General features: G+C 41.7%; 1 protein-coding gene across 1 annotated transcript; it reads left to right on the forward strand.

Moving 5' to 3' along the window:
- Window positions 1–2,074: 2,074 nt before the first annotated feature.
- Window positions 2,075–13,717, forward strand: map2k2a (mitogen-activated protein kinase kinase 2a). Its single transcript, XM_085397772.1, has 11 exons — window positions 2,075–2,836; window positions 3,028–3,238; window positions 4,952–5,098; window positions 5,256–5,333; window positions 6,323–6,374; window positions 9,035–9,159; window positions 9,742–9,955; window positions 11,215–11,279; window positions 11,373–11,434; window positions 11,977–12,022; window positions 12,138–13,717. The coding sequence occupies exons 1-11, from the start codon at window positions 2,748–2,750 to the stop codon at window positions 12,246–12,248; spliced, it is 1,200 nt and encodes a 399-aa protein (XP_085253898.1). The 5' UTR covers window positions 2,075–2,747; the 3' UTR covers window positions 12,249–13,717.
- Window positions 13,718–19,042: the final 5,325 nt, after the last annotated feature.

The following is a 19,042-nucleotide window of genomic DNA, read 5'->3' on the forward strand; positions in this document are numbered from 1 at the left end:
GATTTGTCTGTACGCAGGGGATCATTACTCTGAAAGCTCCACTTCCAATCCAACTTCAGTTTTGGGTCTACTGGCCTCACATGTACTTGAACCATATTTTGAAATGTTGAGGAAATCACAGCTGAAAGAATTCATGAAAGGAATTCATTCCCTAAGGCAGCAACAATGCTCTAAACCAACCCAGCACTGTGCTTTATAACAGCTGCAAGCTTCTTCTCCTGAGGTCACGTGTCTGCCCTCATGTTTCCGTTGCCAACCAGTGCGCTGATTCCTCTGTGGGGAGAACATTACCCCAAAAGACCTGGGCTCGCCTCATGTTTTTAATGTCAAACACTAGTTTAATAATCTAAAAATCTCTTTATTATAGTGGGTTTTAAGGCAAACTGCTGGAAGAGTTATTTAAAGATGCTGTGATGAAATTCTGGTGCTCTGGGCCTCTACTCTGATGGACCAGCCAGTTCTGGACACATTATTGGTCAACTGAAAAAACTTTTAAAAACCTGAATCAAACACAGTCATCCACACCTTTAGACATCTTTAGAGTTTGGCAGGTTTGGTGATTCATGTGGAACTCTGAAATCTATTTGTTAATTGCTGGGCAGCACTTATTTAGTGTAATGGATGTGTCTGTTTTTTCAGGTTGCTTAACAAACCATCTGTTTTATGTTTTATTTATCTGATCAAGTGACCTTTAATAATACGAACATGTCTGCTTGTTCACACTGGAAGGAAGATCCATCCAACTACAACAATATTTTGTAAATATTTTAATATTACAAATTTCATTGATGAGTTTCTTTTTATCATAGCGATGTTGAACTTGACTAAGATATATTAAAGAGTCACAGCAGATCACAAGACTGTCAGGATTTTTTCCCCACAAAAGAAGCACATGATAAGTGCGCCTCTTCTTTCTTCTGCTGTCTTTAGAGGTCACTACAGTAGATCATCTCTATTCCTACCCTAACCCAGCATCCTCCTCTGTCACCCCAGTCCTCTGTGTGTCCTCCTTCACTTCATCCATGAACCTCCTCCTCTTCTTCTACTGACTCCATATTTAGCACCTTTTGTCCAGTGTATCATTATCTCTGTACATGTCCAGATCATCTCTCTAACTTTATCTGCAAAGCGATCGACCTGAGCTGTACCTCTAATGTACTCATTTCCTGTCCATAACCAGATGATAGTGTGATACTTATTATATACAGTGTTCTGTCTCACAGTTCAGGATGTTACTGAAAACTGAGCCATCTAAAAATGGTATCTGCTTGGTTGTTATACCATATATTTTATTAATGAGTACGAGTACATGAATACATCTCACTGGCATCGAAAACCTTTTTTGCACAGGAAATCTGGGGAAACTTGTGGTATTTACTGTTTGTAAAAGACAATAACAGAGAATGATTCATTCATTTGATATATTAACATTAGGCCATAGATGACCGTGGTTTGTTTTTCCACACAGGTACATGTTATATGAAACATAATTATTTTAATAGAAAGCTCATGCCAAAATAGAAATCTTTTTGATTTTTTGACAAGATGACTCTAAAGCCACTCAATCGAATTTTACCGGTAGAGCATGGACAAAAAAGACCCCATAAAATATTAGTGTATATATGGACATTTTTCTAAAAAGAAATCATTTTTTTAAACTGTACAACACTCCGCCCCCCCTAAAAAAATACAGTTTTTTACGATGTACAATTAAGAAGAAGAAAATCGCTCCCAGGTGGGGTCTTTTATATTTTTAGTTTCATATCACGATCGTTTCTGATTTAAGATTAAGTGAAACTATCTTCACTTGAGCCTGTTATTGCCAACCACCGCCAGCAGATGGCAGCAAACACTGCCCCCCTCTTCTGTTCTTGTGTGTTTACTTATTACTAATAAATACAAAAAGCTGCACAGGGCAGATGACATATGGTTAAAATGAGCTTGTTCCTCGTTAAAAACAATGTACTGGAGGTGTTACCACAAACTGCATATGTCATCCACCCACCCATGAGATTTTTTTTTCTTTTTGCATATCTCGTATCAACTTGCCAAAGCCAATCTCGCGCTATTTATCACGGGCTCTCCCTGTTGGTGTCAGGTCTGATGCTGCAGGCAGCTGCTTGCTTCCTGTATTAGCCACAGTCCTTTTCGCTGCTTGATAACCCCACACCCCGGACTGTATCGCGGACGGATTTACTTTTCGTACCCCGCCCTCTCGCTTAGGGAAACAAGCCGAGTCGGTGTCCCGGTGTAGCTGCCGGTAAAAGCGTGGCAGGCGGCCCCGTGTGCTGTGAGAGGCGGCTGCAGGTTCGGACTGAGAGGCGCAAGGCACGAGTTTGCAGGAGGTAGCGCTAGTTAGCAGGAGCAGCTAGGTGGCTAATGGCTAGCAGCAGCAGGTAGAAAACCAAGAAGAAGCTGAGTGACAGAAATGTCTACACCTCGAATTCTATAAGTCAGTTAAACCGAAGAAGCTGTCTGACTTTTAAAGAGCACATCGTGGTGATAGGTTTTACCAGATTAACTAAGTGACATGCTTCCGAAAGTGTACTAACTTAGCCTAACGTTAGCTAGCCAAGTTATACTAGAGCTGATCCTGTTGCTTTTTAATACTGACTTTCACACGAGGGAAAGGTTAGGCTAGCAGCAGCCCACTTCATTGCAGTTTTCTGCTTCTTTTTTAATTTTTTGCCTTTTTCGTTAATTTTATTTTTAAATTTTGGACAAAGTCGATTCGGGTTGTTATTGAAATGGGCCCCAAAAGAAAACCCGGTCCCCTTAATATTACGCCCATTGGAGAGGGACAGGCCACCTCCAACACCATTGATGCTGCATCTGAGTAAGTGCTGTGCCTTATGATTAATTGTGTTAAACCACTGAATCGTGAATTGCTTTGTCCTTATACCGAGGTAATTGGCTGTTACTGGAGTTGCACAAGATTTCGTTCTGCACCACCGTACAAGGAGGTGCATATGTTAATTCTCACTCCTTTTAAGGAACTCTGCTAAACCAAATGCCACCTCCTTACAGAGCCAACCTCGAGGCCTTACAGAAGAAGCTGGGGGAGCTGGACCTGGATGAACAGCAGAGGAAACGGCTGGAAGCCTTTCTCACCCAGAAAGCCCAGGTTGGGGAGCTGAAGGATGAAGATTTCGAACCCATATGTGAGCTGGGTGCAGGAAACGGAGGGGTGGTCAACAAAGTCCGCCACAAACCCTCGGGCTTGGTCATGGCTCGGAAGGTGAAGAATGATTGTTTAACAGCTGTTCTCCAAGTGAAAGTAAAAAAAACTGCATTCCACTTCAAGTCTAAGATGTTATCAGTGCACCATGTCTGGAAACGCCTCTTTCTGGAGAAAGACAAGGGAACTGAAAATAATAAAACGGTTACAACAAAACGGTTAGTTTTGAAGTTCAGAAACAAAAATGTTTCAGGTAAATGTCAAAGATATGCCTGAGGTATTTTATTGGCAGCGCCTGAGCTGCATAGCTCAGCTTATCAAAGAGCGCCAACACATTTTTTTCCATTGTGAAATGTTTTGTTTATATTACCTTCACTTTTTTTTTTTTAACGACAAACCCTAATGGCATCCTTATCACAAGTATTATCTTATCTTGTGTGCTTTTACGAAAGATATTTGCCATTATGTTACACTTTTTTAAATTTCCTTTCACACTATCAAAGTGTAGTTTCATACACTAAATACTTATCTCTTAGTATCTATCTCTTTGTGGGTATATAAGAATGAATGTAGTAAGTTATCTAGACTTTATACAGATGTGGCAGCAGCAGTCTAAGCGAGCTCAGGCTTGAGGCCTGTGGATGTCAGTTGAACCTTTGTTGAAAGTTCTTCTAAACTGGAGACATTTCTCAGAGATTATGGTCCATGCGGACATAATGGTATTATGAAGCTGCTGCAGATCCATGATGTGAATCTCTGGTTTCACAACATTTCAAAGGTTCTTGACATCTGGTGGCTGTGGAGGCCATTTGACTGCAGTGAACTTACTGTTGTGTTCAAAAAAATAGTTTGATGTGATCGTTGTGACATTGCATTATCCTGCTAGAAGCAGCCATCAGAGGATGGTACACTGTGGCCATAGGATAGACAAGGTCAGCAGTTATAGTCATGTAGGCTGTGGTGTTTGAACAATGTTTATTTGGTACCAAGGGACTCAAAGTGTGTGAGGAAACTGTCCCCCACACCAGCAGCCTGGACCATTGATACAAGGCAGGATGGATCCGTGCTTTCATGTTGTTTACACCAAATGCAGAAATCAAGACTTATCAGATCAAGCCTTCTACTGTTCACATTTAGTGAGATGTGCAAGTTGTAGCCTCAGTTTCCTGTTCTTTGCTGACAGGAATGGTACCCGCTGTGGGTTTTTGTTGCTGTAGCCAATCTGCTTGAAGGTTCAAAGCAATGTGCAGTCAGAGATGTTCTTCTGCATACCTTGGTTGCAATGAGTGACTATTTGAGTTACTGTTGCCTTCCCATTGACTCAAAGCTCTACGGCCATTGCATCAGCAAGTATTTTTGCTCAGAACTGCTGCTGCTCACTGGATATTTTCTCTTTTTTTGGACCCTGGAGATGGTTGTGTGGGAGAATCCCATTAGATCAGCAGTTTCTAAAATACTCAGACCAGCCTGCCTGGCACCAACAACCATGTTCAGTCACTTTAATCACCTTTCATCCCCATTCTTATCGTCTGAACTTCAGCAGCTCGTTTTGACCACGAGTACATGCCTAAATGCACAGAGTTGCTGCCGTTTGTTGCTGATTAGCTATTTGTGTTTTAATGAGCAGTCGAGCAGGTGTGCCTAACAAAGTGCCACAAGTGTAAAAAGGGGACTTCAGGCGGTGTAACTGCATCGTCTGCATGCAACTTAAATTAAAACTATTTCGTTTCTGTGTTTTGTTTTTGTTTTGTTTTTTGTTTTTTTTCTCGTCAGTTGATCCACCTGGAAATCAAACCTGCCATCAGAAACCAGATTATCAGAGAACTGCAGGTCCTGCATGAATGCAACTCGCCCTATATTGTGGGCTTCTATGGCGCCTTCTACAGCGATGGAGAGATCAGCATCTGTATGGAGCACATGGTGAGAGACAAAGATTGTTAGCTGCAATTTCTTTGTGAGACTGGAATCGATTTTGCGAATCGCATCACCTGAGAATTCTTATGTTGTGCAACACACACGTTCCCACAGCTACAGGCAGTTTTGTCTGTCTTAACATGGGCTGTTTTGGTCTCTGCAGGATGGCGGATCCTTGGACCAGGTTCTTAAAGAAGCCAGAAGAATCCCAGAAGAAATCCTTGGAAAAGTTAGCATAGCTGTGCGTACACCGTTGATGTTTTACTTTGTTTGTTTGTTTTTGTTTTGTGGCTTTAGGTGTTTATTTACAGGCTGTAAAATATGATTCGCTTCACAAGTCTTCTCACATGAACTGTGGACGATGTCAGGAGAGTCGGGCCTGATAAGTTTCTGAAATTGATAACGTGACACAGCAGGTCAACATCAGACACATTTTCACTCTGGTTTAGACGAGTTCGCTTCCTGATGTTTTGAGGCAGGAGGCTCTGCAGAATAATTTCTGCTTTCTTTTCTTAATCTCCAAAAATCAGAGCAGTCAGACTCTTTGGCAGCTGGTGGTTAAAGTGTACTTAATGTCGACTTTGTCGGTCATTCACGTTCTCACGTCCCATCAGGTAATGTTTAGAAAGGTTTACGGCTGGAGGTGATGTGTGAAAATAATTCTGGACTCGAGGATTTTAAGGCGTTTCTGACCACAAAGCAGATTTTCTGAGAAGGTCATATCCTATTTATTACACAATTTTAAACATGTCCACTAGGGTAAAATGAAGAAATTCAAATATTTTATATCCAGAAGATCAAAGGAAAACTTTTACAGTTAACACTGAACTGTGATGTGAGATGCTCTGCACAGCACTTAAGGTTAAGAGATATTGACCGTAGTCACATATTGAGCTAAATGAATCCTGTGTCCACCTGTAATTGTGGACAGCATATGGATGTATGCTGGATGCTTAAATTTTGACCACAGAGCGACTTAATCCAACACCTTTTTCTTTTGAAATATAGTTGCTGTTCGAATTTGGCAGCAATATAAACAAAAGGGTTGTGCCTATTTTTGCATGTGTGCTGTTCTTTGTGGTTTTGCTTGTGGTTGTGATGTTGCTCAACTAGCTGTGTGTTGTCCAATAATGCATAAGTTGCATGCACAGTACAGTCCCGTGTGTGTGGACTCCTAGATTGTATGTCTGTAAACTGAATGTTTTGGGGGGGTTTTTTTCTCCTTTACAGGTGTTGAGGGGATTGGCATATCTGCGAGAGAAGCACCAGATCATGCACAGAGGTAATGCTGTTCTTGAGTCCCGATAAATTACAGTTGTGCTCAAAATCTCATTTGGAACACTTTCAAATCTCTGCAGTATATTAAAGCCCAAATATGGAGTTTGTTTGTAACACAGTGATTTCATAGAGTTATTTGGGTTTGGATAAAATATGTGGCACGTCAGCCTCATTTGATAATAGGTTATCAGTGTTTTTGTAGACACTTCTTAGAGACATCCAGTAGAGATTCAGATCATGGATTATAGTTTCTTAAACTATAAGATAAAGCTTTTTGGACATTAGGTCTGATCGGTATTTCCAGACGTCTGAACTTCGGTTAGTGTAACCACTTGAAATGCACCACATCCAGTCAACGGGCGCCAGTAGTATCTGTACTTCTTCATTTGAATTTGTATTAATTGTCTTCATTGCTCTCCCTTCACATGCATCAGCATCTTAAGAGCTTTAGCACACGTATGCACATACGGGACCAGCTATTTTTTGGGGGGGGAAATAACAAGTTTCTCATCAAGGGAATTTGTAGAATAAACATTGTCCTCATGAAAACATTATTTGTATTCATTGAAATGACAGGTCACAGCATCTCAGGCAGGTTTTTCTCTGCACACAAGTGAGGACACATGGGTGTGCTGTTGTGAAAATTACTGAGAAAGGGAGCAGCAAGAAGTGCATCGTGCAGTGAAGTTTCAGTGCTACAGGGTCGGTGGTACTCCAGGACAGAGTTGTCTGTGAGCTCAGGCGGTAATTACAGCCTCTCAGATGTGATTATAGAGCAACTGCACCCTGTTGACCCCTCCCTCCACGTCTCCCTCCATCTTTCTCCCGCTCTTTCATGCCATTTCTTTCTCAGCTTCTCCTCACGTGTCCTTGGTCGGTGGGAGGGGGTCATACACCGCAGAGGACAGATTGCAGGGCTCAGTCCTACACCATTATTTTGCAGGATGTTTTTCAGCTATGAATTGGATATGTGGAGGACTGGGCTTGTTTACAACAGGGACTCAGCAAGAGCTGGGAGCTCTGTACATGCCACCCGTGGCCTGCACGGAAGACTGTAGTCCTGTTTTCAATATTTCTATGAAGCATGAACGATCTGTATTTGTGAGAAAGTGTTTTCTATCCATCGTGGAAAGCATAGGTTCATGGTATTGTCTCACATAAAAACTGGGATACAAACAATAGATGAACGTAAATGTTTTCCCTACATATATCACAGTATTCTTGTAGGAGGGACTCGCCAGAGAATCGCTTTAGTTGTTTTTATTGCTGCAAAGTGAAATTGTGAAGCGGACAGGCTGATCGGACAGCCTAGGTCAACTTGTATGGACGAGCATGTATGGACTACAGTGCTATTGCACACATTTTGAATGAGAGACCTGAGTCACCAGTCTTCTGTGAGATAACGAGCTGTTATAGACTCATATGAATCTGAAAATCAGAATCCAGGAAAGGTTGTGATGGGGTAAAATGTGATGCCGTCATGCTTCTGAGTTCCAGAAGCTCGAGCATGTAAGAGAAATCCACAAGATTGTGGTCGCAAGTAGGGGGATGGATTGTGTTGCTTTCTTGGCTCATTCTGAATTGGAAGATACCAGGATGCCAACCTAAGTATGTCAAGTGTTGGTTGGCTTCTTTGGTTGAACCGATTTAACTTTGCCGTGGTCAGCTAACGTTATCTCAGGATGGCCGAACGTGAGATGAGCATTTGTGTTTGTAGTTTTCTCAGATTATTTTTAACGTTCGTAGGAAACTTTTTTTTTTTCTTCTTTGTCCCATTCTACCACTAAAAGATTAAATTTCTATTTAGAGGTTACATCATAAACTATTGATATTTGGTGTCCCTCTTTTAATTATCACGCAAAATATCGAAATGCTGTGCTCTCACTTCACACATGTATAAGCACATAATGCTAGTTTCAGCGACATTAAAAGTCATGTCATTCTGTCAGTCAAACTTGGGTCAGATTTATGTTCCTTACAGCTTCAATTCTCCCCATGATGGAGAGAAAGAAACAGGCAAAACAAAATAAAAGCAGACATGATAGATGTGCCTTTTTGGGCATGTGCAGTTTTCACGAGAGCAAAGCAGAGAAAGGTGACCTGGGGCCCATTCAGACATCAAGCAAGGGGGGTTTACAAACACGTTCGCAAAGCTCTATAGAGTTCAGTGCAAAAAGTTTTAGGAAATTAAGATGTTTAAATGTGCAGCAGCTGCTGTAGCCGCCACATCTTAGAGACACAGAAATGCACAGGAAAAACATGTTATCACCATGTCTGCAACAGCCTGCAACAAACACACTGAAAAACTGTGCATGTGTGTCAAGGAGTAATTATTCTATTTTTAAAGGTACAAGGTGGTCACACCAAGTATTCATTTGTTTTCCTTGTTCTCTGTACTTTGTATTTGAAGAAAAAAATGTTAATGGTATTATTTCTGAAAATGACAATTCCTAAATGTTTTGCACAGAAGCGTGCAAATCAGAACACCAGTATAGCAGTGTCTGCTGTTTCTTTAGGTATAATTTAGTAATAAATCTGTGCTTTCTCTTGCATACAGAAACTTGTAAGCCAAAGGAATGACAGATGAAACACAGTATGAAGAAGAGCCTCTTCTTTTAAATGTAATGCGCATTTGTTTTTGTCCATGTCCCCTCTGCCATGTAGACGTCAAGCCCTCCAACATACTGGTCAACTCTCGTGGGGAGATCAAGCTGTGCGACTTCGGTGTTAGCGGCCAGCTCATAGATTCCATGGCCAACTCCTTTGTTGGAACGCGCTCCTACATGTCGGTGAGTCAGCTCTGCGCGCCTGCGCCCCCACCCCTTTTCCTCTGGCCCTATCCCCACTTTCCTTCTCCACTCTTCTCACATGGCTCTTGTTCTCTGGTTCCACCCTCTGCCTTCCTTTCCTCTGGCCCTCCCTCACTCCCCTGCCAAGAACCACGGGCTGTACCCAGGAAGGGCTCTTTGGCAATGAGGGAGGCAACTGTGCTTGAGCTTTCTTGTCCTTTCCCCTCACTCTTAGATACCTGGTGGGTGCAGTGCCAAAAGCTGCTTGTGTGTCTAATCCTACTCCCAAAAAAGCACCTCTGGTGCAGAGAAGCTTGCCCTTTGATTGCAATTCCTAAAACACGCACACACCTGTCCTTGCTCACCCCTAAAACAGTCCAAAGTTGCTGTCCACTTCCTGCCAAACCCTCTTCTCTGTCCTCTTGCCCTAACCACACCCCACCTCTGCTTGCCATAACACCCCCCTCCTCTTCTCTTCCCACTTCTCTCCTCCACTTCCTGTGCCTTCGCCGCCCAGCCCTCTCTCCTGCTTGGCGTCTTGGCTTCACCGGCTCTGTGACGTAGTTATGTGTTTCTCAACAGCCGGAGAGACTGCAGGGCACTCATTACTCGGTTCAGTCTGACGTGTGGAGCATGGGTCTGTCTCTGGTAGAGCTGGCGATTGGCCGCTACCCCATCCCCCCACCAGACGCCAGAGAACTGGAGGCCATCTTTGGACGGGCCGTTGTGGATGGGGCTGAGGGAGAGCCTCACGTCAACATGCAGAGGCCTAGACCACCCGGAAGGCCTATAAGTGGTATGAAGGGCAATAGCACACACACGTGCCTATAAACTTATGCAGATTACTTGACATTAGATTTGTGCTCATATTATGCTTTGTGGGTTTTCTCCTCCCTTTAGTGTCTTGTTTACGGTTTTGTGTATGCAAAAGATTTGTGAAGTCTGCAACGAAGGGAGTTATACTCTCCCAAAAGCAAACATTGCTCCTAACCTTACCGAGGCCAGTGTGTAACACTTTTCCATAATGCTTGACTAGCAGCTACTCTGGCGTGGCCTCGTGCAGTGTATGAGTGGATGCCTCACAGCGAACTCTGAAATATCTCAACCAAATTTTCTGTTGTTGGCTTTAAGAACAAACATTAGTCTTTATGCACTCCTAGCATCTGAGGAACTGGAAGCCTAGCGGGTAAGGGTTTGTTTGTTTTTTGCTGTTGTTGTTTGACAATCCTGTCCTCACAGCAGTGGAAAAGTTGGCATGTTAATTGGCAGTTTTGGCTGCCAATTAACATGCCAACTTTGACTCTACTTTGACTGTATGCTCAGAGCTGACTCACAGGTCACAGCTATGTCAAAATCATAATGCAATGGACAATCAGAAAATGTGGAAATTTGAAGATGGTGACTTTTGACAGGGTGAGGGTTAGCCTTTTGTGCAACTGGGCTGTCTATGTTCACACTTCCAATGGTATACATGTTTTTAACAAAACCCCCACGGTACATTCATAATTCAGCAACAGTAATGCATGAAATCGTTTTCATGCATTAACCTGTCTGGCATCCACAGGAGAATAGAGCAATCACATTCTGGTTGTGTGGTCCAACTTTGTAATTTTGAATAAAGCCAAAAAAATCTTTATTGATCCTCATGGGGAAACATAATCTCTGCACTTAACTAGTCTCTAGCCTTGCTGAAGAGCTTTACATGACAGTTGAGTCGTCCAGTAGAGATGACTGGGCTCACAGTACCTAAATTTAATTTTTAAAAAAATAAAAGAGAAATGGTTATGTGCAAACTTGAACTTTACATCACAATTCCCCAAATACACATGCAGACTTCAGGAATGATTACTCAGCCCTGGTGTCAGCTGTTGGTGTCTGCAACAGACTATAATGGCTGCCTTAAAGAGACAAGAGCTCATACAGAGCTTTTGGCAGCACGAGAGCTGCTGTGTTGTTGTACAGTTTGAGAAAATGCACAGTAAAATTAAAACTAAAGCATTTAAATGTATTCTAAAGAAGACTAACCAGAGATTGTGTCTGTTTCTTTTCCCACAGGATCTGGGATGGACAGCAGACCTGCCATGGCCATCTTTGAACTTTTGGACTACATTGTCAATGAGGTCTGAGCAATGTCTGTTTTTTCCACAGTATGAACAAACACTCACATCTTTCCTCAGTCAGTGTATAATCTTTAACTCTTGCTTCCTCCTCAGCCACCCCCCAAACTGCCGCTTGGTGTCTTCACCAGTGACTTCCAGGACTTTGTGACAAAATGGTGAGCACCGAATGTGACGTTTGTCTTTCTTTTCTCAGCTCATGAAGAATTATGAAAGGAAGCTATTCAGAAAACTTTGACATTTCCAAATTGCTTCACACACCTGTTGCAAGAGTTGTTTGTAATTAAATGCATGCATGTAGTTTTTGTGCTTGTGCAGGTTTGAGGTGGTTAGGAAACAAGTCAGCACCACACTCTGATAAAGATCCCGTCTGGACTAGTGATAAAAATAACGTTTTTGCCATAATAGTTCAGAATAGTATCTACTGTTCTTTACCTTTTTAAAAAGTCTATGAATACAGAGATATTGTTTCAGATAATTGTTGCACATGTTTCTACATCAGTCTTGTCTAAAGTCTATACTGCACTGCGGCTCATGTCAAAACTACTAAAGAACATGCGTGCATACATGGTAAACTCGTGTTTTAAGGTGAACTCTGAAACAGAACAAGGCCTTCTAGCATCTAACCCTCTGCATATACATGGTGAACGACATGCATGCAAAGGATACTTTACTTTATTTATCTCATTTTTGTCTGCAGTTTGATTAAAAACCCAGCCGAGAGAGCGGATCTGAAGATGCTCATGGTGGGCACCCTAATATTTATTATAATTTTATTATTTTTAATTTGATACTTAACCCATCTGTTTTTTGTTTAGTTTTTCTGATAACAATAAAAACTGAAGTTTCATTTTTCCTTAGAGTCACACATTCATCAAGCGATCAGAAGTGGAGGAAGTGGACTTTGCCGGCTGGTTGTGCAAAACCATGGGCCTCAACCAGCCCAGCACTCCCACCCGCGGCGCCGAGTGACCGGGCTCCCACGCTGCCCTGCCACGTCTCGGGACCTCTGTGTGTACACGTGCATATCCTGTACGTGTACACACAGAAGCTCTCACAAATATTGGCACTTTTTTCTTGTTGCTATAGCTTCAAACAGTTTTTGTTCCCCCTCCCCAGTTATTTCTTCACCAGCAGCAGGGCCCATTGAGTCATTGTACTGTAAGACCACAGCTTCACCTTGACAGTGTCGAGAGCAGCCACAGCTCATTTTTCCACACTGCTACAGAGGATGTAAAGCACTGAAGGGCTGCCAGTGTGTCAGCTAAATTTGCTTTGACAAACTTATTTTGTATTGTCAGATATTCTGTATTAACCTTTTCTATGGCAATGGGTGATGGCACATGGGACTGTATTTTATTAAATAACCTGCTGTAGAGATTTGGTGGAAATCGTAGGGAAATCAAAGCATATTATCTACTTGCAAACTCGCGATTGCTTTTATTGAAGGTAAATGCAGCTACTTTAATTAGAATCATAAATGCTAAAAGGTTCTGTTGCAATTACCTGCAATATAATAATCGAGTTTGAGAGTAGAATCCAGGGCAAATGAGCGTGTAAGGAGTCATTTTCACTTTTTTGGCAAATGAACAATGTCACAAACCAAAGAGGGTACTCACAACTACTACTTTTTTTTTCCTGATGGCTGATCTTTTTCTTGTGTGCAGATTCATGAACAGTATGAAACTGTAATTTGAATGTTCTCATTTTCTTAGTCAGTGATCTAAGTGTTGATTGACATCATTTCTTCAGCATTTATTTCAATTTGCATCCCACACTCGGTCTCACATGGGAGGACACACATGCCGTTATATGCCAAAATGTGTTTGACATTGAGGAAACAAAAATGTATTCATGGGACAATATAGCATGGTTTATTATCTTCTAATACTGTTTGTGTATTTGGTTTCCCAACTCATGATGGGGATGATTAGGTGGTGTTTTTATCAGAATCCTGAATCTGCAATGTTTAAGAGATTTCAATCATGTTGGCTTTATTTGACATTTTCTTTCTATGTTGTCTGTCTGTACTTTCCCCCTGAGGTGTATATATTTTCACCGTACCGCTACATGTGGCGCTCTGAGCTTTCTCCTTGGATGCAGCCAACCCGGAGGCTCGCTCTTGAAAGATTTCGGTTGAATTATTGCTAAAATGCTTTTCCTTGTGATTAAACCCAGTTAATTTTGTTAAAAGTACAACCTGACTTCAAGTGGGACATCAGACTTCTCAAGTCGTACAAAGGGTCTGACCGAGCATTGTAACCCAGGTCAGTATTGGTGGTGGTTTTACTTACTATCCTGCTGTCTTGCTAGAGCTCTTGTATCCTCTGCTTATGGCTGCCCTTTCTTATCCCCTCCCCCACCCCCCAAAAAATGTGCATTTGTAAAGAGCAAAATGGATGCATTGTCACCTGTATGTGTACAAAGCTATATACAAAAATTACAGTACTATTTTGCAGTCTTAATACACAAATCCTTGATTTATGTAAATGACAAGAGTCATTTTATTATAATATAAAATGTGTTGGGTATGGATATAATGTATTAAAAAAAAAAAGTTTAAAATAAAACCTATTTGTGAATGTACTGCAACATTTCCTTGTCATTTATAGCAGACATTAAAGTCCGCATTATGCATCCACACTAGCTGGCCACTTTTTTAGGTACACATTGCTAATCCTGAGTTGGACCTTTTTTAAATTTCACACATGCCTTAAATAAAGAAATGACAAATTCTCATCATGGGTTAGATTATGGGATATATTTACATGATGGTGTCATTCAGTTCCTGTAGTCGTGTTCTACTGATTCCCAAAAGTGCTTTAATGACTTGGTACCTTGTGACCCAACTGTGTTGGGATTTTTAACATGGTGTGTTATCCTGCTGGAAGCAGCCAAGATGAATATACTGAACATGGATGGCAACAACAGTCAGTCAGGCTGTAGCGTTTCAGCGTGGCTCAAAGTGTGCCAGGTCATGACCCCCGCCTCCCCCACACACACATTTACACCAGCAGCAGCAGCCTAAACTGTAAACGGCAGGATTCTGACTTTACCATCCAAATGTTGCAGCAGAAATCCACACTTATCACAACAGGCAATATTTTCCACTCTTTTGTTGCCTAATTTTTGTCAGTTGTATCCTCAGTTTCCTGTTCTCAGCTGACAAGAGTGGCACCCCCTGTGTTCTTCTGCTGCTCTAGCACTGCTAAGTTTTGTGTTCACAGATTGCTCTTCTGCACACCTTGGAAATTAGTTACTTTTATTTTCTTATAAGCTTAAGTAGTCAGGCCTATCTCCTCTGACGTCAAAAAAGGTTTTTTCACCCAGATAACCACTGCTCACTGGATATTTTCTCTTTTTCAGACAGTTCTCTGCAAATGGTGGTTGTGTGGGAAAACGCAGTAAATCAACAATTTCTACAGAACTCAGACCAGGCTGTCTGGAAAAATCAACTTGCCACATTCAGTCAGTTAAATCGTCTTTCTTCTCCAACCTGGTGCTCGGTTTGAGCTTCAGCAGGTTGTCCTAACTATGACTTCTTTTCTAAATGCACTGAGCTGCTGCCATGTGATTGGCTGTTTAGATAAAGAGGAAATTAACAGGTGTGTCTAATAAAACTGCCTGAGAGTGTTGCCCCTTTAATTTGAATAGTTAAGATATGCAAACTGCAGCTAGCTTTTTCTTCAGCTTTTAATCATTAATTTTAAAGAAATTAGTAACTAAGGATTAAAAAAAGATGAAATAAAAATACAATTTGGCTACATGTTTACAAAATCTTACTTTTAGTGCATAGTCTGAATTTTGAGTGGCAGGTAGTAAGTGGGATTGGCTTGATGGCTTTAGTATTTCTTAATTATTGCCTGTGGAGCTGTTCTGATTGGCTGACAGAATTCCGTACATCAGTGCTGGTAACCCTAGCAACAGTGCCCTGAGTAGGGATAGCCTAGTTAGCTAACTTTGATGGTTAACACCTAAATGGCGACTGGAATCCAGGCTGCTGAATGCTGACTTCAGCGCGGTAAGTTTTATTCTTTATATTTTTTAATGTAATTTTTAAAAACTTTTGGGGCAGTGTTACTTTAGCATTGAGAGGCAGATCGAAACTACGCTAAAAAAAAATAAATAAAACAAACGGAGGCAGAAGTAACTTAGAGGCCGAGCACCGCCGCTTGGCTGCTCTAGTTCTGTTCAGTTCAGTTTCTATTTATATAACCATTATATAACCATTAGACGACCCCCTGTGAGCAAGCACTTGGCGTCAGTGGGAAGGAAAAACACTCTTTTAACAGGAAGAATCTTCGGCAGATCCAGGCTCCAGACTCTATTACTTCTGTTCCACTGTATTTGGTATGCAAATAATGTGCATTTTATTCTATATTATTGAATTTAAAGCTTTATTTACTTATTTTAGAGATTTTAATGTATTATGCGTTTTTTATTAGATAAACATACTCAGTATTACATGAGTAATAAAAATTTTTTAAAAAGGTGTCCACATTGTTAATGAACATGCATAATTTTGAAAAGGCCCATTCCCCGTAATGAGTAAATTTACTTTAGATATTTTACTATAGATATTTACTACATGTGTATGATTAAACAGTTATTTTATATGAAGCACTTTTCTGGCTCTGCCAATTTTCACGTTATAGGCACATAGCTGCACATGAGCCTAAAAAAACACAAACAATGATTTCTGTCCTGGTTTTCTGTACTGTGTTTGTTTCTGATCTAATATTCTGATTTCCTCTGGGTCACCCACATTGGAAAAAATTTTGGTAACACCCGCTGCGTGTTTCTAATGCAGTGTGGCCGTACTGGGCTGGAACAGAATAAACGAGTTAGAGACCTTATTAAATTTTACCAAAGATCATGAACACATGCCCGGTGAATGTTGGTAGAGAAGTGTTTGGTCCGTAACTAAGTAACCATTCTTTTAAAGACAGAAGTGAATGCTATTAACTGGACAGATCCCCTGACATTAATCCAGTTGTATATTCTTTGCTATATTTGCGATGGAGCACTCTCTGCTTTACCTCTCTTGTGTTGGCTGACCCCAGGTATTTAAACTCATCTGCTCCTTGCAGCTTGACTGTTACATCTGTCTCCCTGTCATTCAGGTATTCTGTCTTCCTTTTCCTGACTGTCATTCCTCTTCTCTAAGAGCATACCTCCACCTCTGAAGGCTCTCGTCCACATGCTACCTACTCTCACTACAGATCACAGTCTCATTTGAAGAGTCCTGTCTGACCTCATCTCTCAACCTGTCCACACTGCAAACAAGAAGAGGCTCAGAGCAGATCCCAATGTAATCCCACCCCCACCTTAACGCCATCTGTCACTCTTACCTCACGCCTCACCGCTGCCTCTGTCCTCATACATGTCCTGCACTACCCTCACATACTGCTCTGCCATTCCTGACTTCCTCGTGCAGTGCCACAGTTCCTCTCTCAGCAGCCAATTATCTGCTTTTTCTGATCCGCAAAGACACAGTGTAGCTCCATCTGACTTTCTCTGTACTTCTCCATTGACACTCTCAAAATAAAGATCACATCTGTAGGGCTCTTTCTCAGCATGAAGCCATACTGCTGATCACTGATCGTCACCTCTCATCTTAACTTAGATTCAACAAATCTTTCCTACAGCTTTACGGTGTGTCTCATCAGCTTTATCCCTGTGTATTTACTACAGCTCTGCACATCAGTCTTGTTCTTGAAAATCAGTCCAGTGCACTTCTTCTCCAGTCCTCAGGCTCAAACTCTCTAAGATTGAGTTAAACAGTGTCAAAAGGTCCACTGCCCTCTTCTAGACATCCACAGGTATGTCATCTGAACCAAGTGCCTTTCCACTCTTCATGCCTTAGCTGCCCTCACTTCCTTACTAATCCTCTGCACTTCCTGATTCACTAACTTTCCTCCATCTGTCGTCCACCCTCTCTCATTTTCTTTATTCATGCACTCCTCAAAGTGCTCCTTCCATCCTCTCAACACACTCTCTCCACTCATTAGTACATTAGAAATCCTTTTGAACGATAGCTATAATAACATGCAACTCACAGTTACAAGTTACACTGATAGTGTACTTTGGGGCCTGCATATACAGGAAGAAAAAATGTTTACAGACACAATAGCCTGTGCCAGTTTCATTAAACTAAGCATTATTACCTGCATGTGAAATGTGCTAAAGACTAAACTGGAGATTATACAAAAAAGTCTATGCCTGTGGTCACAGAAATCTTTTACCAAATATATATCGACCTTTTGTAAGAAGGTCATGGCAGTCTGTGGACAGGAATTCTTGTTAACTGCCTTCTTTTTTTGCTGAGATATAATCAAAACCATCATTCAGACAGTAATGACAAATCCAGATCTGATGTGGGGTGTCTGGCACTGGGGAGGACCAGTTTATATTGGACCGAAAAGCGACATTGCTATAAAAATGTCTGACATCATCTCAGACTGCTGTGGACTGAGAACAACTCATTTTCATTGTGGGTAATTAGGGCAAAACTGAATAGAAGGCATCTTGTGAAAATTTTATGTATTTATGTGAATGTGTATATCCTGGTTTGGTTTTTGTTTGTTTGTTTGTTTGTTTTTTCATTTCGCTTTGGCCACAGCCGGTCAACCTGCATTCTCTTGTCTTAGCTTTGGAAATTATAGCAAGTGGTAACATCAAAGGTTCACATACTGCAATTCACATGTTTTTCTGAACTTTGTGAGCTATAACTCCCACGTGCTAATGTGGAGATTGGCTGAACAGTGCCCTCTAGACAGACAGTGTATCACTGCCTCACCCTGCCAAATAGCCCTTAATTCCCCTGCATGTGTGCAGTGCCAAGTCAGTGTCAGGCTCTGCTACACTGTGGGACTCCTGTGTGGCTCAAAGACTGTTCACAAACAGCAACATTGTGTAAAGTGTGTCTTGTATGTGCGTGCTTAAAACATCTTGCTTAAAAGTGCATTCAGAGGTGTGCTGGGTTGGTTCATGGTGCAACACGATTATCAAATACATCTTATGCTCCATCCCACTCAGTGGTACAATGGCTGGCTTGCTCTCACTGAGGGGGTGTGCCAGTGGGTGGTTGGAAGTGGCGCAACATCAGATACACGGACTGTAAATTTACACACGGGAACTCGCTGTTCTCCACAGTGGGTAAGACACGTTTTCACTTAGAAATGTCTTCTCTAATACCTCACCTGTTGGAGCCTGGCAGGTATTATGCACAAACACTGTGCAGAGCCAGAGTGTATGTGTATAGAGGGGGGTTGCTGGCAGCCCCCAGTGTATGTGCTGGAATGTGCCAAGACTTGCTTTTGGGGTGGGACACCATGACCTCAGGCAATAGGATGGGTGGGTGCGACTCAACTGACAGAGAAAAGGAAAGGAGCAGCAAGAGATGAGGCGGGTGAGAACAGACACGGACTACAACACTGTTTAGCATTCCCCCCCCCCCCCCAAAAAAAAAGAAAGAAAGAAAGAAAGAAAGAAAGAAAGAAAGAAAGAGAAGGAAAACACGATTGTCTGTGGAGGGGAACACTGGAAGACATTCACTGTGAAACTGCTGAGTGGGAAGCTGTGGGTTAATGATTGGTGTTACATGTGAGTGACTTTATTACTTTGATAACTGTCAACTGTTTTAGCGCAAAATGATTTTCACTTTACTTTTATTCCACGGAGGGAGGAGGGAGAAGAGAGCGAGGGGGGGGGATGCTGTTTCTTTAAGAGAGAGAGAGAGGGAGAGAGAGAAAGGGAGGGACCTC

Source organism: Rhamphochromis longiceps, linkage group LG23 (genome assembly GCF_057381845.1).
Source record: "Rhamphochromis longiceps isolate RC_006_pf linkage group LG23, R_longiceps_female_GT1.1, whole genome shotgun sequence".
Taxonomy (NCBI): Eukaryota; Metazoa; Chordata; class Actinopteri; order Cichliformes; family Cichlidae; genus Rhamphochromis; species Rhamphochromis longiceps.

Bases quoted from the DNA above. Each gene is read 5' to 3' on its own strand.
- map2k2a (XM_085397772.1), top strand. From the start codon at position 2,748: ATGGGCCCCAAAAGAAAACCCGGTCCCCTTAATATTACGCCCATTGGA. The intron at 2,837-3,027 runs GTAAGTGCTGTG...ACCTCCTTACAG, and splicing joins ACCATTGATGCTGCATCTGA to AGCCAACCTCGAGGCCTTAC. The intron at 12,023-12,137 runs GTGGGCACCCTA...ATTTTTCCTTAG, and splicing joins CGGATCTGAAGATGCTCATG to AGTCACACATTCATCAAGCG.